The 24,427-nt window shown below is 40.7% G+C and overlaps 1 protein-coding gene across 1 annotated transcript in view; it reads right to left on the bottom strand.

The window, feature by feature from the left end:
* Positions 1–23,703, bottom strand: part of LOC108601098 (echinoderm microtubule-associated protein-like CG42247) — a 29,955-nt gene extending 6,252 nt beyond the window's left edge. The window contains exons 1-2 of the mRNA XM_017989013.2: positions 22,755–23,703; positions 4,055–4,249 (exon numbers count right to left, since the gene is read on the bottom strand). Of these exons, the coding sequence (XP_017844502.1) occupies positions 4,055–4,249; positions 22,755–23,606 (1,047 nt within the window). The 5' untranslated portion in view covers positions 23,607–23,703. The remainder of the gene's footprint in view (positions 1–4,054; positions 4,250–22,754) is intronic.
* Between the last annotated feature and the right edge of the window lie 724 nt (positions 23,704–24,427).

Below are 24,427 nucleotides of genomic sequence, written 5' to 3'. Positions count from 1 at the left end.
TTTTTTAAAGTGCTGTATATTTTGTGCCGAAATATATTTTCGTGATTTATGCAAGGCCATCGAATTAAGTAACTAATTGTGCTTTTGTTTTTAGCTGCTGCGCTAAGATCTGTGCTATATTTTTTTAGTATTTTTAAAGCACTTAACGCGCTTATGTGAGTGACATGTCCATGTGCACTTATTGCATTCTTAACTGCAGCCCAAAAATATTTGCGTCAGTGTATCTGCTTTTTGGCCACGCGCACACTGCACTGAGGAATTCCAATAAAATACTTAAATATGAGAGCAGCTTGCATGAAACAAAGGACCTGCAGCTGTTGTCCACAGGGCCACAAACGGCCGCAGCTCAGTTGCGGCACAGACTCCAAGGTATGCTGTGTATATGTGTGTGTGTGTCCTGCTCACTACAGACAGAGTTGCCCCCAAACGCAGCCAACAAATGTCGCTCAACTCAAGCTAAACTGACTCAAGGTGCCGCCTGTTTGACGTTGAGCTTTTGCCAAAGCGCACAGCAATTTTTATGTTTGCCTTCATTTAAGCTCCACTGTGCCTTGTGTTGTGTGTATTGTGTTGCTGCTGCTGCCTGTCATTGTTGACTGCTCAATGCCTTGTGCACTTGTTTATTTGCCATATCGATAAAGTCAATCGTTGACACATGTGGCATGTGCATCAGCACTTTGCATGTTCAGCAATGCACTTTAGTTTGTCGAATATTATTTAGCAGCAGAGCGCACAGACAGCCAGGACGACTACTAAGTAGCTTGCCATTATGCACAGCCATTTCTTGTGGCTTCCATTTGCATTAGCAGCAGCAGCAACAGGGACAACAACAACAGCCGCAGTGCAGAGACTAAAGTTGTGACGTTGGTTTTGGGCGCATGAAATTGCAGTTTTTGGCAAACTTTGCTGTCGTCCTTGGCCTTGACTGGCCCTTCAACTCTATTAGCCGAGCACAGCAATTTCCTTTGGCTTAAATTGCTTGAATTTGCATAGCAAAGCGCCAGCCAGCGAGCTGACCCATTGATCGATCGCCAAATCGAGCACACGAACTAATCGAATATTGAAGCCAGTTCTGGCACTCAATGAATTAAATGCAATCTAATTAAATGCACGTGTACTGCGGCTAGCTGACCTCGGCCTTAGCCTCAAGCTGAGCTTACACGTGTGTGCCGAAAGATCTACAACTGCTACACTACAGTGTAATTTAGCTCATGGCATATGCAAAGAGCTTTAGCTTTGTTCGTCGCCCACAATGTAACGTAGTTTTATTCATAAAACATCACGTGCCTCTCTCTCGTATACACCAAAGTGTGCTAAAAAATTGAGTTGCACTTAGCGAAATTACCATAAAATGTTACTGTTGCTGCTGCTGCAACAACAACAGCAATACTTTGCCAATGGCGTCGAAGCGTGCAACGTACAACGAATATTTGCAGCAAAGTGAAAGTTACACGCCAATTCATATTTTTTTTTTCGGGCGTATATTGCTAATAGTAGAAGTTGCAAATGTTGCGCTGCCTTTTAGTTTTACTCTAAGTGCGAAAGAGATGGCAAGCGCAAAGATTTTGCAAGAACTATTTGCACTTGCCCGCGGAGCTATTTGCTTGTGCTTTTTGCCTTTTTTTGTATGTCAGCGGAAATCAGCAAATTGGCCGTGGCTTCAATTTTTCAGTCGGTGTCGGCATCGCATGCACACAATAAAATACAAATTGCAGACAATTGATTTTGCATATGATTGCCTGGCAATACTTTTTGGCCCCAAAAAGTAGGCAAAGGTTAATTGCACTGTTGCTGCTGCTTCTTCTTCAACGCCCACTCAGCCTTTCTGAATGTCAAATGTGAATGCATTGATTGCTGTTTTTGTTTAAGCACTTTACTCCGCGTATTATATAAATAATGACTGTCTAAATTACTCATATGTCATTTATAATTGCATAAATGTCCTTTGGGTAATTCATAGTTTTTTATGGTTTTTAAATAATTGTGTGGCCATTAAAATAAAATTCATCATGGCGTAAAAACCGAAATGGCTATCAAAAAATCCACAGCAGCCATAAACAAAAGTGCCGTAAATTGAAAAATTCCAACCACTACACTAATGATGCGCTGTATACATATATGTGTGCACATATACTAATGTGCATAGCATAGTATATCCCAGTAGATCTGGTGCAGTTGATTAAGCTGCGATTGCGAGGGCTGCCAGCAGCTTAATTAAAATCCTATTAAATTCAATTAAACTTTGCAGCTGTTTAATCATTGATTTAGCACTTTTTCAATTCTATTGTTCAGACTTGTTGATAAACTAAAGCTTGCGCTCTTGCTTAACAATTAATATAAGATCGAATAGTTAAAATTCAATTATAGTTGATTAAAGTTAACAATTCTTTGAGATATTAATACTTGATTACTAATTTAATTTCGATTGTTGTTGATTGTAAATAATAAATCGAAGTTCACTTTCCACCCTCTTGCGCATTAAAATTATGTCATATAATTTATATTACATTTGCGAATTATTTATGTGTAAATCTTTTAATGACAGCAAAGTCAGTTAAGTTCAACTAATCTGCCACTCACTGAAGCTTTAAATGTGTTGAAATCATTTTTTATGGAAATGCTGTAAACAAAAACGACAAAAGCAACATGAACACATGAAAATGAAAATGAAAAATACCTAGATCAACACCAATGCACGGATGCCAGTCAAAATTAAATAAATATGTAAACGGCTCGCTGCTGGACAATAAAATATTGAAAAAGAGTCAAGCGTATATAAAAAACAATAAATATGGCGCTTGCTGAAAAATGCAGCTGGTGGTTTACCTGAACTTTCAGCTGTTAAATATTCAAAACATTTTCGGAAAAACCTTACGCCAAATAGCCAAAGTGCTGTTTGCTCAACGATTTCATTTATGCATATGCCACATCTGCCACTGAATTTTATAAAGCATTGGCTTTTATTCAAATATCAGTGCCATTCGACCGATTTACGATATTATGGCGACGCATATGTATGAGTGCGTGTTGCTGTATTTGTATTTGTAAATTCATATGCACTGTTTGTTTTCTGTGCAATAAATTGTTTTGTTAATACACTGACCCAATCGAGAGATGAAAGCATAGGGAGCTCAATCGGTTATAACCAGGTGATTAGTCAAACCCAATTACATAAATGCTATACGTATTTGATAAATCATTTGCAATTAGCGCAAAGCACGAATTGAAAGGCGAATAATTCAGCAATGCCGTCAACTGCAGATTCGCTTGTTATACACTTTGTTATTATTTATAATGAATGCAAGAGGGTATGTCAGAATTGTAAAAGCCGATTGTACATTATGCGTCTGTCTGTCCTTCTCGTCTGTCATTATGATCATCAATATAAAGAAATCTGAATTGAAGATTCCCTTGTTATACACTTTGATATAATAAATGCAAGAAGGTATGTCAGATTTGTGAAATGTCCTTCTCGTCTGTATTTATGATCATTATATTATAGTTATGAAATATTAAGATATGAATTCTGATTTGTAGCTTCGCTTGTTATACACTTTGATATTATTTATATTGAAAAATTGTGAAATTTATATTTGATTATCATGAATAAATGTCTATTTATTATTTCAATATAACTGTTTGTAAGATTATTAAAATCTCACATATTGTACGAGCTAAGAACACAAAATATTTGAATATCCTTTTCTCTCTCTCTGCAAGTCGCATAAAGATTTCAACAGATTTCTCATCGTTGCGCAAATCGGCTAAAAAACTTTAGTAACTTTAGCTTGCTACTGTGTTTGCTTATTTGAGTGCATGTTTGTGTTTTTTTGCTGTATCCTACTCTAAGTGTATTGAAAAGTTGGTTTCTTTGGTCAGAGCTGGCAAACTGTTTGTTTTTTCAATTTTCCATTCGTGCTGATGGATGCGCTTTGGTCGAGAGATATACAAAAGAATAAATATCAGCATATAGCACATACGAATGCATTCACCTATGCACATGTGGAGCATGTGGAGCAGCAGCAGCAGCTCTGTGGTTGCCTCTTGCACTTACCTGCACCGAATGATCCAAATTATTGATGATGCGTATCACACGGCCGGCACTGCGTTTTATCGAGCCCGATGTGGTCGATAATGTGCCCAAATCCGCTTCCATTATTGAAGGCTTGCGACTGGCAGGCTTGGAGCCCCAGCCCTGATTTCCCGGCGAGGCGTACCACATGCCGTTTTTTTTACCGTAGCTGGCGGGCTGTGCAACGCGCGAAAAGAAACAAACAAAAAACGTTAAAAGTATTATACGTAATTTATATATATTTTTTTTATATACATATAAAAAGCGGAAACCTGACTATCGAAACCGTTGCTGCTGCTACGATATTTACATGAGTGAGGAGAGAGAGAAAGGAATTTCGTGAAAATTTCGCGCAAATCTGGAATTAATTAAATGGCTTTCCAGCACGCACCAAAAATGATAACAATCGTCAGCAAATATTCAAGACCCACACACACACAGACACAGACAGACAGACACACGATTGTGGCAGTGGCTCAAGTATTGAATTTCTCTTGCAGTTAAAAGTTGAAATATGAACGTAAATTGCTTACAATATTTGAATTGACCAGCGTAAGACTTAACTCAATTGTTTGCTCTCTGGGAATTGCAGGTGAAAATTAAATTTAAATTTCTGTTTGCCAGCAATTGCTTTTCAATTCCATTTAATTTTCCGCTACGATTGCAGGCCACAAGCGCATACACAATAATTTAAAACAAATGATAAAAAAGAAGAGAAATAAGCAACGACAATGTGCCACTGAGACTAAAAAAACAACAACAACAACACTCAAGCAAAAATTAATGCAAATTTACTTTTAACTCAATTCAGCAAAACAAGTTTTGTAAACTGCCAGCCAAGCCAAAAAGTAAATTTCAAAATACAAAAAAGTATGAACTACAGCTACATTTACATTTACATTTATATGTAGTACGTGTGAATGTTTTGTGCACATGGCTACAATCAAAATCAAGGTTTTTAATTGAAATTCAACAAAATACTAAAAGGCTCGTACTAGGAGTTGGCATGAGGCTGCTCTATTGGCTTGACACTGGTTGCTATGTCAGTTGCCACAAAAAACAGCGTGTCTATGTGTGTGTGTCTGTGTGTGTGTGTGGTACAACATGTGTACATAATAGCCTTTGGTGCTTGCAGCGATATTATATGCACTATGAAATCAATTAAAAATTCCGTGAGCACATAATGATAAATAAAAGCGACCTAATTTGGTTTCCTTTTTTTTTTGTTTTTGGGCGGCTTTCGTTCATGTAAACACATGTACACACGCTCACATGAATGTGTGTATGTGTGTGTGTGTTAAATTTCGTGTAACAACAGCGTGTAATGAAGTTAAGTTTTCATTTTGCTCGCTGGCTTTATTTAAAATAAAAAATATGCAAGTATTGCGTTGCATATTTAATAATTAAATTATTTAATTAAATATGAGCAACAGTGTTTATTTATTTATTTAGTGCTGACTAGTGCTGACAAAATGCTTCACACTTATTGCGTATACGTAATTTTTTAAATAAATCCAATTACAATTTCTAAGAATTTTAAAAATTTATATTAATTTATTTTACAGTGTTAATTTATTTGTTTAGTGTTGACTACGCACATTAAAATAAATGATTCAAATTTATTGCGTATACGTATTTTTTGAAGCAAACGTTGCTTGTAGTGAAATAAATCCAATTACAAATTCTAAGAATTTTAAAAATAAAAATAAAAAATATGCAAGTATTGATTTTCATATTATATTAAATTAATTTACAGTGTTAATTTGTTTATTTAGTGTATGTAGTGAATGCTTCAAATTTATTGCGTATACGTATTTTTTGAAGCGCACTGCACTTGTATCAGTTGTAAATAGTGTAATAAATCGAATTACAATTTCTAAGAATTTTGCATTTGCGTAGCTCATTAAACATATTTTATATATTTTATTTACTTGAGAGCATAAAAATCTGTTAGGCCAGCGCTTAGTGTGGGGCGCCTAAAATCGATTTTTTTTTTTTTGCTTTACTAAGACATTTGAATGATGGATGAGCTAATTTTGTGCGCCCAACCTCTAATATTTTTGGTTGGCCCTTGGGTGCACTTGTTCCAGCAAAATTACCGCCTGTCTCGTCATTTGAATTACAAGACGGATGGCGCTAAGTTTGGAGCATTGATTGAAAGCCCTAAGCTGAGCCTAGATTTATGTATTTATAAAGTACATGGATGTGTTTAGCTGTTAATAGACAATTCTTTTGAAATTGCAGCTGTCCGAGATTAAAATTTAACCCAAGTGGCCACTCCTTTGCCTAAAAATTGTTTTGCATGTATTTTGTGTGCTCATGTCAAGCATGTCGATGTATTAAATGCGCTGCTTTGACTGGGCGCACTCAAGGGGTCTAGGTACTTAGCAACTAGTCGTTTAGCCAAAGCTTAAATTACGCGCTCAATTAAACTTTGAGCAACTTGGTGGAGTCAGCTTTAGCTTTTTAGCCTGGACAGAGAGCACATAGGCGTAACTTCAAAGTCGCTCGTCGTTTGACGTGCAGCCTCGCAGAAAACTCATTGAAGCCATAACGTGAGTCCAACCCCCGCCCAAGTCAAGGCTCAAGCGTTGCCATTTTACGCATATTTAAGATGAGTCGACGACGACGCTGGCACTAACCGTAATCGTGGTGATTATTATTGCCGATGGCCATAAATTTTATATTGCCGTAAACAAATAAATACGCCATAGTTGGGGGCAAAGTAAATGTTTTGTAAACAAAACGAGATTTTGTTGTGCATATTTTACAATTTTAACTGCCTGCGTATTAAAGAGCGGCAGTAAATTTAAACAAATTATTTCGCTCACTGCGAGCAGCTGTCTTAATTTGCCGATCAATTTGAATTAAATATCAAAATACTTGTGCGACAGTCGGCGCGGGGCCAGCAACATATTGCGGCAAAAAATTGCACATACGTCACGTTGAGCAGCAGCAGTGGCTCAGTGGCTCAGTGGCTGCACAGCCTGCACACGTAGACCATTAAAAAACACTTAGAAAAACAACAAAAGTCATTTAAACTTTTTGCCAACTTATTTTTTCTGCTGCACTGTGTGTACGTCAAATGAGAAAAGGAATAAAAAAAAAAGAACGAGAAATGTGAAATTAAGAGATGTGTGTGGGTGTATAGATGGATGTATGTGTGTGTGTGTGTGTGGCAAGTGGCGGCGGTTTCATTGTTTACACTGACCCAAGACTTGGTCGGCGATGTGAGCATCACAAAGGGCGAACTTTCCTCGCTATCCTCGTCGATGTACATTTAAGCGAAAGTTTGGCTTTAGCCTCTGATGAGTTGCTGAAGTGGGGAGGGGGGTTGGGGGGTAGTACAAGGTGCGGCTGTTTGCGCACTTCAGCTTGGCTTTTTGCTTTTGCTTTTAATTCAGTTGCAGTTTTTCTTCACAATAACAACAGCAACAACAACAACAAGCACAATACGTTAGAAAGAGAGAGCAAACGCCTGAAGGAGCAGTGCTCAGGCATTAAGTTAATAATAAATAAACGTAGTTTTCTCGCCCGCTCTATATCGTTTAAGCGTTGACTGCCGGTTGCCTGCGTTTTTCAAGTGAGTTAATTGAAAGCATTTAAATTTAATAGCACTTTAAATTAGTTGATTGCTTGCCCAGCTCTCGACTGGCGCGCGCAGTTAGGACTCGGCGCACTTATGCAACTGCAACACACACACACACACACACGCGTATATAGCTGTAATGCATGTGCTTAGTGTAACCGGCAGACGCTTAACTCGCATTTAGCTTCGGTTTCCTTGACGTTCATTTAGCGACTGCAGCAAAGTGGCTGAAACTCAAAAATCCAAAGCTACACATTCCGTTTGTCATGCCACACACACAAACACACACACGACTTAAGTTTACGTAGCGTTGCCGTTACGTTACGTTACGCTATTCAACGTGAACTGACCAGGCACAAACAAGCAAACTTTAATATTTATACACGCTCATGGCGTGAAACGTACACACACACACATAAAGCATATTCAAATTGCTACACACATATATGTGTGTGTGTGTAACTGTATTTATTGTTTAGATATCAGCACAAACCAACGCTCAAGCCGCGCACACGAGCTCGAGTCGAACTTACGCTAGTGTTGGTAATTAGCTGCAGTAGTGCCGCTACTCGCCGCTAAGTGGCGCTTTAGCGCAGCCATTGTGCTGCTTAAAATAAACTTAATCCAGCTGTATATCGATCATATATTGCAATTAAAAACTTAACTGTGTACAACTTTCACTTGTGCCAAGAGTTTCGACACTTCGGCTATGTTTACGAGCTGCGACTTATGTTTGTATGTGTGTATAAAAGTGCTTTTGGGTTTTCCCCACACGCACACACACACACCAACACAGTTACAGCGACTTTGGCACTTTCGCTCTTTGCCTTTGGCTTTTGCATTGGTATTGATATTGGCTTGGAATTGCTATTCGCATTGGTATTGGTATGCATACCAAACAATTTTGCCCTGAATATGTTGCTCACTCTTGTATGTGTGTGTGTGTGTGTGTGTGTGTGTAAGTATTTACCGGCCAGAACGAATGGTCTCTGGCACTCCGCTGTGCTGCTCTTGTGCTTTGCTGTAAGTTGTTGAGCGCTAGTTTAGCTTATTGCTTTTTACTTTGAAGTGGCTTATATGGATATTTATTACCATGTCGACTGTGTTTTGTATTCACACACACACACACAAGCTAAGACACACATGTAGTATTTGTTAGTTGATATCGCTGCCTACGCCAATGGCCTTTGCTCGTACTTTAGCACATTCGATTCTCTTTTGTTGCTGCCCTCATGAATGAATGAAATTGCTTGGGTAGTCTCTTTGTTGTATCAACTTGTGCATAGTTATTAATTAGCTGTTGCTTGTTGCAATTTCTACGCTGCATTATGCATTGATGCGTCAATTTGATTGCTTAGTAAATATTAATGCTGCATAATTAGCTCAATGCTTTTAGGCCTATTCATACGCATTGCCTAATTGCTCGTAGTGTGTTAATTGGCTTGACTTGTATTGAGTCTTTGGTTTGAACTTCACTTCACAGATTTTAAATTGGCAAGCTTCGTGTGCTTATAATCGAAATTTATTGAGCTGTCAGTGCCTGCGGTACTTTGTGTGTGCTTTTCTTTTTTTTTGCCCTGTTTCTTTTGCTGCTGTGGCGAATATAAATTGTCTTAGCTGCTGGCGTTGACTTTAATTGAATGAAATTGATTTTGTTGGCATTTGCTGTGCGCTACCTGAAAAGTCATCAATTTTGTTCGTTCGATTTCCAAGTCATTTGTGGAAAAGCGTGTTGAAATGCAAACTGAATTCATGATAAACACACACACGCATAGACATCCCCTAACACATGCACACACTTGTATTTATATAACATTTTCTAATATTCAGTTGGCAACACTTGTCGTCCATTTGACATGACAATCAACTTAACTTTGTGCACGTTTCAACACACGCACACGCACGCACACACATGCACACACATAAACATGAGAGCAATGTTAATGTTTTTCCAATCAATTGTGTCACTAACACGACCGGACTGTAAACCGTATGACAATAAATACGACGACCAAGCAACACAACAACAACAACAACAATAAACAAGCACACAAGTATGCAATGGAATATGCAGCTACACTGAGAGAAATATGAAGTCAATGCCACACAATAGTGTTGAGCAGTGTGATTAGATTTTTCATATTTCAGAGCTTTAAATATTTTATAAGTTTAAAATGCTTAGCGAGCAACTCGATTAGTTTGTAAACTTTATGCATATGCATGTAAATATATTTATAATGAAATCAAAAGCAAATAAAGCTTGCAAAACTACAAATAATATATTTTTCATATATATATATATATTTTTTTTAAGGCGTGGCTAGTTTATTTGGGCTTATTTTTATTCAGCTGATGCAAACGCTTGACTGACTTCGTTTTAATTATGTGAAATCAAGACGGAGCTGCAAATAATAATCTGATATTGATATCATAATTAAAATTCTCTTTCTCTTTCATAAATGCGCGCACAAGAAAATGTTTTAATTAATGAGCAAAGGGCAATGCGCAGTAATGAAAATGCAATTGCAAAAGAGAATGCAAATCAATTGAAAAACTGCAACTGTAGTTCAGTTTTTTGCAAGTGTATGCATGTGTTGATGTAATGTCTGTGTGTGTGCGTGTGGGTGCAGATACATTTGATGTGCATTCTATGTGTATAAACAAACATAACAATAACAATAAGCATGTCAGTGATCAACGAGTGAAAATGAAACAACAAGAACAACTGAACAATGGTCAGACGTTGGAAATCCTAACGATTGCAATGATGCTGCCACACACACATAGATATAGCTCTGTATGCATGTATGCGTGGCTGTGGCTATTTTATATTTGGCGCTTATGGAATTCAAAATATTCTCATAAAAGCAACACAGACTCGACCAAATAACTCACAAAAACTATGAAGCTGGTCAGCTTAGCGACACACACACACACACATACACTCAGACAAGGCTGGTGCACATATTTTCAATTTCTATTGTCACACACACACACAGATATACACTTTTGCCTTTGTAGCTTAGAGCGAACGACGCTGCCATAACTTGTTAATAAAACTTTACCGATTTTATGCCGTGGCAAAATGATTACTGCAAAGCACACAATTTAAAGTTTTTTCCTTGCACATAAATCAAACATCTAAAGCCACAACGCAAGCCAAGTAGAGACTGCTGCGCCTTCAGTTTCAGTTGCTGCTGCTGGGTGCGTGCAAAGTTGTTTAGTGAAAAACTTGAACTGGACACACAGACGTTGCCGTTTAGCCGGCGAACGCTACTCGTACTGAGCGCGCAAAAAATTTATACGAAGTGGAGCTGAAACAAAAGCACAATAGAGTCAAGAGTGGGGAGGGGGGAGGGGCAAAAGGCAAGGCAAAATTAATAAAAGTCATAATAATACTCGCAATTTCCTTTGCCACTGCCCACGTTTTGCATACAACAAGAGCAAAAACTCTTTGGCTACAACTGCGTAAAGCGAGTGGAAGAGAGGGAGAGGAAGCGAGTGGGGGTTGGCTGGCTGTATGATGCTAACCATTATTGCCATTATTTGGCTTTTAAAGCTTTTATTCGGCCAAGTAAATTCATAACCTGTTTGCGTGTGTGTGTGTGTGCCATAGTTTTTATTATTTCAAGTTATGCCAATCTCACATTTCTCTACTTTATTGCTCACAGGCCTCATATATATACTATATACATTTTTATATCCATGCAACATTCGTGCGGAAGCGGCAGCCATCGCTGTTGACTTATCGCCGCCATTTCGTCGGCCATTGGCCATCGGGCATCGGCACATCGATGTCAGCAACAGCCTCGTGTGCGTGTGTGCGTGCGTGTATAAATAATTTCAGCATTTATTATTTGTTTTAGGTGTAAATATTTCAAGCTCACAACTTGACCAACAAAAAAAACAAACGCACAGTATAAAAAGTCGTGCTGCTGCTGCTGGTTGTAGCCACGACTCACTCAACAGCTCAAAAGAAAGAGGTCGAGGTTTATGGCTTTCTCGTAATTATTCGAATGCATGAAACTTGCCGCCGGCCACAGGACTGGGGCACCCCTTTAGTGGTTATGGTGCTCTTATGACCTAAGAAATGTTTGCCCCCCCCCGCTTACGCTTTGTGTAGCGCTTTGCTTTGGTTTGTGGTTATGATTTTTGTAGATTCTTTGCCTCACGCATATAAAGCATAATTTTTTATGATTTATAAAATGAGAGCGTGGCTTATATTTTTAATTATTTCCTGCATGAGCGCCTTGTGCTAATGGTGGCCCTTTTATTATTTTAAGTTGCTGCTGCCAGAGGTCAGCGCAGTCGTTAGTCGTTGTTTAAATCGCATGTGACAAATTAATATTAACTTGGCTGAAACCACTTGCTGTTACTAAATGAGATCAACTACAGTTGGCTGACTCATGGCATTGACAAATCCGTTTGCAGGACTTAATCATCAGCACATCAATTAAACGAATGAAATGGGGGCTGTCAAAATTCACGGCACACATGCCAAAGCTGCATAATTGAAATATGCGTACACTGAGAGAAAACTTAATTAAAATTTAAACAATGCCGCTTAAATTTCTGTGTATTGACAACTGCCGCTGGCTGCTTTGCCTTGTTGACACCTCAGCGCAGCTCAGCTCAGCTCAGAGTTGCGAGTTGTTTGGGGGTAAGAAAACAATCTGCTGGCATTAATGCAAAAAATACTGTAACGAAAATTTACAAACTGATTTGAATTTAATTACAGGCGCCATATTTATATTTTTTTCTTCTTCTTCTTTTTTCTTCACGGCGTTGACATTGAAGCTTTTGTGCCATAAACGTTATGCAAATTGCCTAGACTACAATACGAAAAGCGCCAGACTGTGTTTTGTGCTTTCTTTTCATAATGCTGACAAATTGTTGATGAATGTGTTAAATATTTTTGTGTAGCCCACTGCGGTTGTTGGGTGGGAGTGGTCGGCTACGCCTAATTGCATATCGTGTCCCCAGGCTACGTCTCCTGGCACGTTAATGAGTGCTGCAGGACGCGTAGGAATGCCAACTTTAGTAAATCATTTGAGGCATGGCAAGTTGACGTTTCGGCCATGTTAACACACACACACACGCTACATACATAAGCATGTCTTTAGCATAGTCAGTGTGACGTTTTCTGCTCCATTATTTTCATCATGTCTGACAGACGACGCGTCAACATGCAAGTGGCAACAACAAGGGGCAACACACACATACAAACACGTATGTAACTGTAGCGACTGTCCTTGCTGGCTTAGACACCAATATATTATGCCATTGTAATAGTGCGGTAGGAGTTACGCCCACGCACACGCCCACGCCTTCTAAGCTGCAGCACTTGGGCAGACAAATAGCGAAGCTTGCAGCTCAGTGTAGCTTTCCTTGGAGGCTTCAGCTGTGCATCATCAGCATTTTGCAACAAAAATATTTGCACCCCCAACCAAACTGTAGCACAGTTTTATGAGTTTACTTTCTTTCCATATGTGTGTGTGTGTGCCTAGAGTAAAGGATTGAGTATCCTTTTGCTGGCACTGCGATTAAATTTATGCATTGTTATCCCTTGGCAATAACTAAAAGTCTTTGCCACACACTCTGCATGCAAATTTGATATTCTTTGCCTCATTATTTGACAACACTAATAATTTGTGACTTGCCGCGGCCCACACACAAGGACATATGCATGTAGTGGTGCTTGGTTTAATAAGGAAATATCATTTTACAGCTGTGACCCTAATAATTTTCATAGTTCTTAGTTGGCAATGCGCTTGCATTACTAATAAACATAATTATGTCTGCATTTGACTGAGAGAGAGAGTGAGAGTGTGAGTGTGTGTGTGCTGTGTATGTGTGTGTGTGCTGTGTGTCTTGATTTATTGCATTCGTGTGCCAGATTTTACAAACGTAATGTGCCACACACTACACTCTAAAGTCAACGATGTATCCTCACCCTAGACGCTGCTGAATCTTAATACGTATGCAAAGTTTCGAATATTTTGCTTGCCAGCCCTGCATTGTACAGCACACATATTTGCGTACATGTGTGTGTGTGTTTGTGTGTGTGTGCGTGTGCTCTTATGCCCACATAAATATTCCAGTACGAAGCCATATTTCTTTCTGCGTTTTGTGTGCGTTTCATTGCAAAGTGGCGTGGACATACGTGTCGGAATTATTTGACTTCCGTTTCCGTCCAGCATGCAACCTGCTTGCATATGCTGCTGTTGCAGCTTTGACTTGTTGTGCCGCAAGATGAATTTGTAATTTTTATTAGCCACACACACACACACACAAAACTTTTGTATGCATGCATAATGTGGCTCAACAATGTTTAACAAAGTGCAAATGTCCTTGTTCTACATAATCTGATCAAGAAATGCAAATGTCCATAACTGCCAAGAATATTCAAATAAAATATGTTTAAAAAACTAAGTTTTTAAAATATAAGCAGTAGAAATTTATAAAACAGCACAGCAGCTGCTACTTGCGATTCAGCAAAGTTTTTCCATTCAAATTTAAATACAATAAAATGTTCTTGGGCATACAAAATGATTAGGCAAGTTAGTTTGAATATTATGTCAAGCTCAGTTAGTCAGTTTCAAATTATTACGCATTATTATCAATAATTTAAATCAGTTTAAAATAATAATTAGTCAATTTAAAATTAGTACGCCTTGTTATCAATAATTTAAAGTTATGCTTATCGCACTCAGTTCATCTTTATATTCAATGCTAAATTTTGTACAATAGCCAACTGTTCAACAAAAATGCATTCATACTTAAAAATAAGGTGAGAATGTTCGAGATTTATTTTGCATATATTAATACTAATTATATTTCATACTATGCTAAAATATAAGAACCAAAAACAAACAATTATAATGTATCTTAAAAATGAAAGCTCAGAAAGTTTTTAGGTTTATTGATTGCTCAAATTCAATGCTGTTAAGTCAAGCTCAGTTAGTCAGTTTAAAATTATTACGCATAAGTACTGCTTATCGCAGTTATATGAAAAGTTCAGCTTTATATTCAGTGCTAAATTTTGTACAACTGTTAAAAAAAAATTCATTAATACTTAGAAATGAAGTGAGAATGTTTGAGTAGCGTCAACTAATTAATTTTGCATATATTAATTAGTTAAAAAATTTAATTAAAATACAAAAATATTAATTCAATTTCGTACTATGCTTAAATATATGAATCAAAGCAAAGAAATATTTCTTAAAAATTATAACTCAGAAAGTTTACAACTTAATCCAAGCTAAACGCTTTGATTGCTCAAATTCAATGCTACAACTCATTTTCTATATGCCCTGCATGTTATTCCGATTCTAGGATACGCACACATATGCAAAGCATAAACATACATATGTTTGCTTGAAAACCTACGCCTGCATATCAAATGTTTAAATTATTGCTCCAGAAGTTTGTGTGAGTTTCAAATGTTGGTTGCAGGCTGCTGAAGCAAAAAAGTCAAGCATTGCCAATTTATGGCTGCAGTTGGCAAAGTCTCGAATCATTTATGCATTTAATCAGTGCAATTAAAATTCAGTAGCAGTAGCAGTAGCAGTAGCAGTAGCTTGGCAATGTATGCGTTGGCGTTGACCCCATAATAATTCAATTGAAACAGCTGAAGGTCAATCGATTGGTGGGTGCATGAAACAAATTTGTTCATATTTACATGTGATGTTTGCAGAAAGGCGTTAACAGCCGACTTTTTGGCCCAAAAATCACGCAATGTGGCCTTCTCGGGTGGCGGCTCACGACTCGCTGGGTAAGTGGTCATCTCCGTTGTGCTGGACTCGGCGTACATGTGCCTGGGCAATTATTTTATGCGCTGCTTTGGCTACTTAGCCTAAATTTTTGACTTATTTTTGGCACAATTCGAGTGCTACAAATATAAATGAATTTAGAGCACGTGACAATGCGAGGCGCCACTGATTTATGCGTCAAGGTTTTGCTTGGCCGTTGGCTTAATAATTTGAATAAATTGCGCCACGACAGCATATGGAGCGCATAAAAAAGCATTTATCACAGCTAATACAATTAATGTCACTGCCACACACTACTACACTTGCAATGCGTCGTAAGTACACTCGTAAATCATATGGTCAGGGGGCAACGCCTTGAGAAAATCATTTGCAGGCACTTAAATCACGTGCCTAGGAAATTAGATTTGAACACAGCAGCGAATAGCACAAGAAGAAAGCGTAGCACGTATCATGCGTATACGTAATCTGCTAAGCGTAACCAACGAACGCCGCGCACTTCAAACAGTCACACAGTTTAGACTGTTTTAGCCTTTTCTACATGCTCGGCGCCTATGTCCATGTCCGCTGAAAAGTTTTGAGCTCTTTCGACCACAGCGCGACAATATGGCGCAAAATATTGCAGCGCATACATAAACATAAGCAAACAAACAAGCAAGCCAAAGGAGTAGCAGCCACAAACACACACACACATGCACACACACACACAGTGGCTTTCTAGGGGGCGTGGCAGTGACAAGCAGTGCGCCTGTTTGTGCTACATGGTCTAATGGCATTTTCAAATAGCTTGGAATGAAACTTTATATGAAAGCCGCAGCCGCAGTCCCCCCCCTCCCAACCACACATAACACACGGCTAAGGCTGAAGGAGACGCTAACGCTAACGCTGACTATGACGCTGACGGTGATGGTGACACGTTAACCATCAACAACGGTTGTCACACACACACACACACGTACGTACAGCCAACAATGGCGGCGTTTCAATTGCATTTCCGTTTGTACTAGTTTTCATTTCAAAACTCATAAGTTTTAGACGAAGCGACGCGACGCGACGCGACAAACACTTGGAATGGCGCTGACGACACAACGTGACCAACTTGCGCCGCCTCGGCTTAGCTTAGCTTGGGCAGCTCACGATCTTGGGGCTTGTGGTTGACAGCGCGGCACAACTGTTTGCAAATTCTAAAACTTTTCAATATGTCGGCTGTCGGACGTCGTCGCACTGTGGGCCAAACAGGCTAAACAGCAACGGATTTTGTGATAGTTATAAAAAATATAAGCAAGCGTCGTATATCACTAAAACTTTGTAGCAAACTTCACATCTGCAATATTTTAATTCCCTGCTCTGTTTGAAAAAATCAATACAAAAATCTATATATTGGCAGCCAATTTTAGAACACGCTACGTAGCTGTGTTTGTGTGGCTTTTAAGGAGTAGACAATGGCTTTGAAGTGGCTTGCAAACTGCTGAATTGTTCCCTTGTCTTTGGCTCGCATTTTAGAGCGAAAGTTGTTTGAGTAGAAAAATAACGAAAGCAAAAAAAAACAACAACAACGGAAGTGTACCCCAGCGCCCGCCCTCAATGTGGGCCGCCGCTTGACAACTTTCACCATTAGCGCACAATGAAACACAACACACAAGTCGAATTTGTAGTCAGCGCCATCAATTCAAGCTGAAGACGTTTACCCCCGTTACCCCCTTTTGCTGCTACTATTCCCCCCCACTGGAGGCGACACCGTTTGGCGTTTTGTCTGTGTTTTATTGCTCTGCGCTTTGGGGCGGCAAGAAAATGCTTGCCTACTTTTCAGCGCCCGCGCCCGTTGAATTGAGTTGTTTTGCATAGTTTAAACAAATCCCCTGACGTCAGGCTTACAGTTATGAAATTATGATGCCAAGTTGGGCACATTGACGTTGGTGCCATCGTTGGCACTGCAGTTTAGTTCCACCAGCCGCTTGTGCTGAACTCTGATGGGGGCTGGAGTCAAGTCGGCTGTAGTCATTGGGAGTGGGTTGAAGCAGCGCCTGTGCATAATTTATTTATTGTGCAAATTTCGCTTTGCTGCTTAAATTGGATAAACAGTTTAGGTGCTTTTGGCTTTTGTCGCTGTATAAAATTTGTGATCATTTATTTCAGTTGCTGTTGCCATTGCCGTTGCCATTTTGGCCACTCACTTGGCAAACAAAACAGAATCAGCAGCACGTCGACAAAAAGAAAGACAATTTCTAATTACTGTCGTTTGGCGCTGGTTTAAGTTTTTCTTTTCATTCATTGTGCTTGCTGTTATTATGGGCAACTGCCGCTTCTGGTCTCTGCGGCTTGCCATAAACTGCAAAGGACAAAGTTTGCAACGTTTGCCAAGTTGGTTTTATATTTCGCCTCAACGCGTAAAAATTGGCTCTGTTTTGTGTTTAGACAACATTTATATATGTGTGGGGCTTTCATTTCTTGGCAACGTCTTTATAACGTGTATTTATTAACAGGCTAATGATCACTCTGCCTGTCTCGTGTATGTGTGTGTGTGTGTGTGCGCCAATAAGCCGTGTTGGCTTTTATGTAGGGCAATCGGCGAGTCAATAAAGTTTTATAGCTGCATCCGCAGCAGTTTTAAATTGTCCGTTGATATTTATTCAACGCATCTGCGTCTCGTTGTTGTTGTCGCCGCTCTTCACCGTGTTGCTGTTGATGTTGCGCTGCTGCAATTAAAATTGCTGATATATGTTCTTTTTACAATTCAATAAATTTACACAATGCTTTATGCTGCCTGCCAGCCAACAGCATCACCCACTGGCCACTGAACCGTTCGATCCTGTTCTACGCTTTTAATGCAACGCGCACAGTTTTTGTGGTTGTTGGTTTTGTTATTGTTGTTGTTGCTGTTGCGCGTTTACAATTTATTTTGACTCTTTGCACGCGAGCAATTCTGAATCTTGCAACCAATGACAGTTTAATTAATTGCCACACTGTAATGCGTTTTAAATTGTCATGTTTATACAGCAATGTCCGGCAGCTCTGTCGCCTTCGGTGCGCAGAGTGCTTTTGCCCCACCGAACACGGTGAGTTCCATTATGCTGTTTATATCTATCTATATATATATATGTATGCGATTAAATGTATGTTGTATGTTGTATGGCGGTTGCCCTTTGATTCTGCCACAATGGGCGCAAAACCGACTGTAATCGGATAGAATCCACAACAGACATAAGTAGCAAATATAAATTTTGGAATGCGCATTATGCTGAATACTGAATACACAGCCAGTGTGGGCAGTAGACAGTTGCGAAGTATCTTTACTCAAGTTATGTAATAATTTAAGTGTTGTTAAAATTATTTATTTAGTTATTTTCTCATATGCAACACACAATAAATAAAGAAAATAAATAAATAAATAAGTAGCTAAGGCTGCCTCCACTGAAGCTTGTTTTAACTTTAAGCCTACAGTTATAAAAATAAATAAAAAATAAAATTGTTTTGCTTCTGAAATTCTTAGAGTTAGACTGAAGTTTCATTTTAAAATATTTTAAGATTATTAAAAGCTATATGAATTGCCGCAGCATTAACTCTCAGTTGAGTCACATAATCCCTATAATAAATATAAATATTTGAACATTTATTCCCACAGCAGTTGAAACTGTTGCCCACTGTGCGCATACGAATTGTTATTATTACGCTTTTGTTGTTGATTGCTGCTGTGGGTTTTATTATTTTTAATTTGTGTTCCATTGCTTTTAATAATTGTTATTATTGGTTGCTGTCGGCGGCTCGCCGCGTGTCCTATTGTCCGTTTAGCTGGCTGCTGTTGCACATGTGTTTTTCCAACACCTACAACATATTTTCACAAAGGGTGATAATTTTGTTATTTTGTCAGCGGTTTGGCTGTGCATACACCACAAGCAATAGAATGTGCAACTATTTGCGATAGCAAGAAATGAGCTCATAAGTGACAGGCGAGTAATTTATTAATGCCTTGTCAAAATCTAGGCATGGCCCTAATTGTTGCATCAGCAGTAGCAGCAGCTGCATGTGGGTCACAATTTCCAAGTCAATGCGCCCGGCTATGTGGCGTATGCGTAATATTGATAGGCGCTTAGCTACTGACTACGTAGGCAAATTGAGTCTATGCTGCTATGTTTGCCCATAATTGCGAACGCCTTAAGGCCCTTGAAACACACGCACACAGACATAGCCTCATATGCATATTGTCACATTCACATACACACATTAACAGTCTGTGTTCCACACTTATTCTCGTTTGCTGTATTTTGAGATACTGTAAATTAATTAAATGTTGGCCAGTCTTTGGCAATTATATGCCTGGATTAACATGTCCCATCCAGCAAGAGCGACATAATCTAAGTCAACAGCAATAACAATGCAGGCCAAGCAGCATTCACTAATCTGTGACAAGCTGAACGACAATTTGTCCTAACAGTTTGTTCAACTTTCGTTAAGGGCGTGCAGCTTTGACTACGATAGAGACTAAAAAGTTTTATAAGCAAAAATAAATTGCAAGCTGATTTGCTTGTTGCTGAAATACGAATTGAGTTTTAGTCATAAAGCTGCATCAATGGCTGCTATAGCGACTTGATGAACAGCATTGCAGTTGTTTAGAAATAGTTAAGGCTACTTTTGTAGAATTTCAATATCAAACCTGCAGCATTTCTTATTAAGCCACGCAGCTTATGTGCTAAATATTTTCATTGCAATGCAAGTCTAAGCGCAATTTATAGTAGGTTAAGCATATAAATTTCTATGTCTATGTATTTATCGCACTGCAGCAGATACGTGCAACAATTTCTAATTGAATCTGATTTACTTCGCATGGCATTTTCATTGTGGTGGCCACAATGCCAAAATCATTAGCAGGAGTCTGCCAAATTACACGCCCACACACCCACACGCCCACATGCATTATATAGTTGCTACACGTATGCAGGTGACGTCATACGCATATTATGACATTAATAACGTAGCGCGTTTGAGATTCTGGGCGGGCGAATGCGCAATTTGCGTCCATAGCAGAAGCAACGAAAGGCGCATGGATCACGTAAATGGCTGCGAAATTCATCAAACGGCGTCTCTGTTGGGCTGGGGGCGTGGCAATCAACAGCAGCAGCAGCGGCAGATGCTTCGCCTTTGGTGTTTGTTGTTGTAATCTCGCTCATATGTCACTGCAGCATGATGGCCATAATTCTTGTGGCTTTTTGTTTTGGCCACAACGAAGAAAATATAATTGACGTCAAATCTCGTAAGCCCCGCCACGCTACAGCCCAGGCCGCTCGTGCGGGCTTGTTTGCAGTTAATTACAGCGCTGCTGCTGCTGCCCCAACTCTTGGGCACGACTGCTGACCTTGCGTGCTGCACTCGCGCGCTCGTTGCAGAGGTTTCGCTTTTGGCATGCGGCGCACGTCTGCGCCAAAAATCTTAATTTCTTGTGGCCTGGCCATTTTCGCTCTCTATTCTTATTTAGGGTGCAGCGCCAAGTCTTGCACACGCACACCTTAAATAACCCCCCACCCCAAGCGCACTGCAGTTTGGCTTACACATGCGATCTGGCTGGCTCGCTGTCATTCATAATTGGCTTGCTGCACCTGTTTGGCATATTTATGGCAGCGTTCTCAATTGTCTTGGCCTTATTTCGTTTTAAATGCGCAGCTGTGATTGAATTTAGCTTAGTGGCTTCATTCAGCGCTCGAATGTATGCTAACAATTATTGAGATTGCTTGCCCTGACCTTGTGCCCTCCTCCTGGGGGCTAACAAGGTGACTGCAATTTGCTGCACCCAAAATCGAGCTGCGAGCTGCGCGCGCTTCCCGGTCACGCACACTGCACATGACGAATAAATTATCATAAATGATTTGGCAAACAGTTCTCGCTATCCAAAGTTTGCGTGCCGCGCCTGCTGCTCCAACTAAAAATGGCGCTCGATTAATTTATATTATTAGCGCTGCTCAGTGCGCCACCCACTCCCATTCCACTCCCGTTTTAATTTGCCTAAGTAAAGCGCTACAAGTTTTTAAATTGACGCTATTTGGGCAACCGAACTAAAGAGGGCGTTGCCTATGCTTTTTTCTATGCCAGCCCTGGCTTGTGCCTGCATTGTTCATTGTTGCCTTTTGTTAGCCCACGCTGCATGCTTCACGCTCCGCACTCCACACAGCGCACAGCGCACAGCGCCTGCGGCTGTTGGCTGCGTGGCCGGCGCCTTCGTCATAAGTTTTGATTTCATTGCGAGTCTCTTGCTGCGCTTTTGTTTACCAGCCACGGGGCAAAGGCGTGTGCAGCTGCCTCACCAAAGCACACACACACACACAAATACACACACACACATACACATATACATATGTATGTTTGTAGCGAGCAGTGGCTTTTGGCTGATTTTGCGTTGCCTTTGTCTTGGAATGCAGCGCGGCTCGAGAGTGCATTAAAGTGCGCCAACAAGCAAAGGCATATCCTGCATGCAAGGACCAGTTAGAGCATGGCTTTTGTCGTTTTCGATTATGGATGCATGACTTCCCAATGCGTAGCAGCGCGCCCCGCCCCCGCCCTATCTAGGGGGAAATGCAAACTTTTTCAATAGTTGCGCTGGGACATGCTGGGAACTGCTGGAGGGGGTGTGCGGGTGTGTGTACTCAGCTAGAATTTCAGCTACGCGCACATCTCAAGCCAATTGGATTCAATTTCAATTTCAATTTTCAAGTTTGTCTTGTCTATTGTCTTAGCTGCTGCATAATGAACGCGTCCTTGCACTTGAATTGCTGCAAGCGCAACAATTGTAACGTTTCTATCGATTACTTTGTTATCGTTGTCATTAGCAACAGCTTAGCGCGCTCTTAAAAAGCCAAGCGCCACTCTCTTTAGCCACGCTCTGGCTGTTAAATCGCTGCTAATCGCAAACACTTGTAAACTCCCACGAATGTTAAACAAATCACACACACACACATGCGCGAGAGTGAGCGAAAGTGCCTCGCATGCAAAAATGTGCTTGCGAGTAAAAGAAAACGGAGCAAAACAAAAACAAAAGTGAACATTTCTTTAGTTTTTAGGCCAAGTGAGCCCCGAGTAGGAGTTGGAAGTTGGTGTTGGCAGGCCAAAGTAGAACGCTGACCGCAAAAACCCAACAGCAGCGTAAATAGTTGTATACACACACACACACACACTTATGTTGTATATGTTTGTGGAATTATACCAAAATATTCAAATTTCTATTGATTTTGCAGTAAAGTTGACGTGAAAAGCAACACTTAGTGCTCTAAAATGCAACGTGGTAAAAAATTAAAATTAAGTATTACAATTAAGCACGCATCGGGCTATGGGCACTCACCTTGAAGGCCTTGAACGAGGAGACCACATAGAAGGCGCCATCTTCCAGCTCATCCAAATGATACTTGCGATCGCCGTCCATGGAGAACACATAGCGTGCGCCGCGTGGCAAATCCATTTTGGGCGATATCTTGTCCAGCAGATTGTCCAGCGAGGTGACATCGCGGCCGGGACGATAGCGCAGCTCCACGCCCGGAAAGAACGGATCGCCATTGCGATAGAAGACCACACGACGTGCCTTCCAATAGGACAGATGCGAATATCTGGAGGCAGCTGCACTGGAGATCTCCGGACGCGACTTGGAACGTACTAGCGGCACCACTGGCGGCTGCTCCGAGTTTTCGCTCATGTTATCCAAGTAGCTGGGACTGAGTGCGCGACTCTGATGGCCGCTTTGAGCTCCCGCACCCGCACCCGCACCCGCACCAACTGCTGCCGCACCTGCGGACCCAGCTCCGTTGCGCTGTTGCCAATAGTCGGGTACGTTGCCAGCGCCACGGCTGGCAGCAACACCAGCTCCGTTAGCAGTCCCTCCAGCAGCAGCAGCAGCAGCAGCAGCAGCAACCTGATTAGCTTGTTGTTCAGCAGCTGCTAGGTCATCATCATCGTCGTTGTCGTCATCGTAGCGTGCATTATGCGATTGAATCTGAAAGCTTGATGAGTTGTTGTTGCGGCTGCCACGTGCCGAGAGACTCTTGGTGGGGCTGCTGTGGCCTGGATTGTGGTTGCCGTTGATGATAGCGTTGCTCAGTTGCTGGCTATGGTTATCGTTATCATCAAAGTGGGTCGTCGTTTGCGTTGGTGTCGGTGAAACGTTTCCCTCGAGTTGCGAGTTCGAACTAATTTGTGCCATTGTTTGTCCGCCGAGCACTGGCAGTGGCTCTCGACTAGCAGCTACGTCGACATCAGCGTCAGCAGTCGAAGTAACAGCAGCAGCAGCAGCAGCAGCGTGGCCCGCAACAGCGCCCAAGTCGTCCAAAGAATCGTTCTCTTCGTTGGACATTGTCCTTGCGCGCTCTCTTAGCTTAACACTCTGCACTCTACCCAAACCACTTGCCGCGTCTTGTGTGTGGCACACGCCTTGCGTGTCTCGTTTGTTGTGGTCAAAAGTCACTAGGGCAGCGGTGTGGTTCGACGGCTCAAGTCGACGGCTCTTGACTTAGCGCTTTGGCTTGCTTGCTCGTAGTCGTTCCCAGTATCGTGTGCTGTGCTGTGGTTGGCGGCAGCAAATTACATTTTTTGTTACACCTGTTCACACAGCACGGCTGCCTGCAAGAAGAAGAAGCACATGTTACATGCAAGATAGAGAGACTGGAGCTCTCGATGCAACAGTCAATGTGTTGGCATGTCCCTGTCATGTCCACTACCGATTGCACTTCAGCTGCACTCCAGACGCAGCTCAATGGGCTGTCTGCAGTTCCTTTGTTCGTAAACACTGAAACATTGTAAGAAGTACACTTGTGTTTCACTACCACCCACACAGCACAGAATTGTGTGCCCCAATCTTGTAGCGTAGTGCCCAACTCAATGCTCTAGCGTTGCCACTTGAGTCGAAATATCGCGTACTATTTGCCTCGCTCACTTCAAATATACGCCAGAGCTCCCTGTTATGTGTGTATGTGTGTGTGTGTGTGTGTGTGTGAGCTGTGTGTGGGGCACAGCTCTAGAAGTGGC

The sequence above is a fragment of the Drosophila busckii genome, chromosome 3L (genome assembly GCF_011750605.1).
Source record: "Drosophila busckii strain San Diego stock center, stock number 13000-0081.31 chromosome 3L, ASM1175060v1, whole genome shotgun sequence".
NCBI classification, from domain to species: Eukaryota; Metazoa; Arthropoda; class Insecta; order Diptera; family Drosophilidae; genus Drosophila; species Drosophila busckii.
The sequence above is the reverse complement of the archived record's forward strand: the minus strand, read 5'-3'. Positions and strand labels throughout refer to the sequence as shown.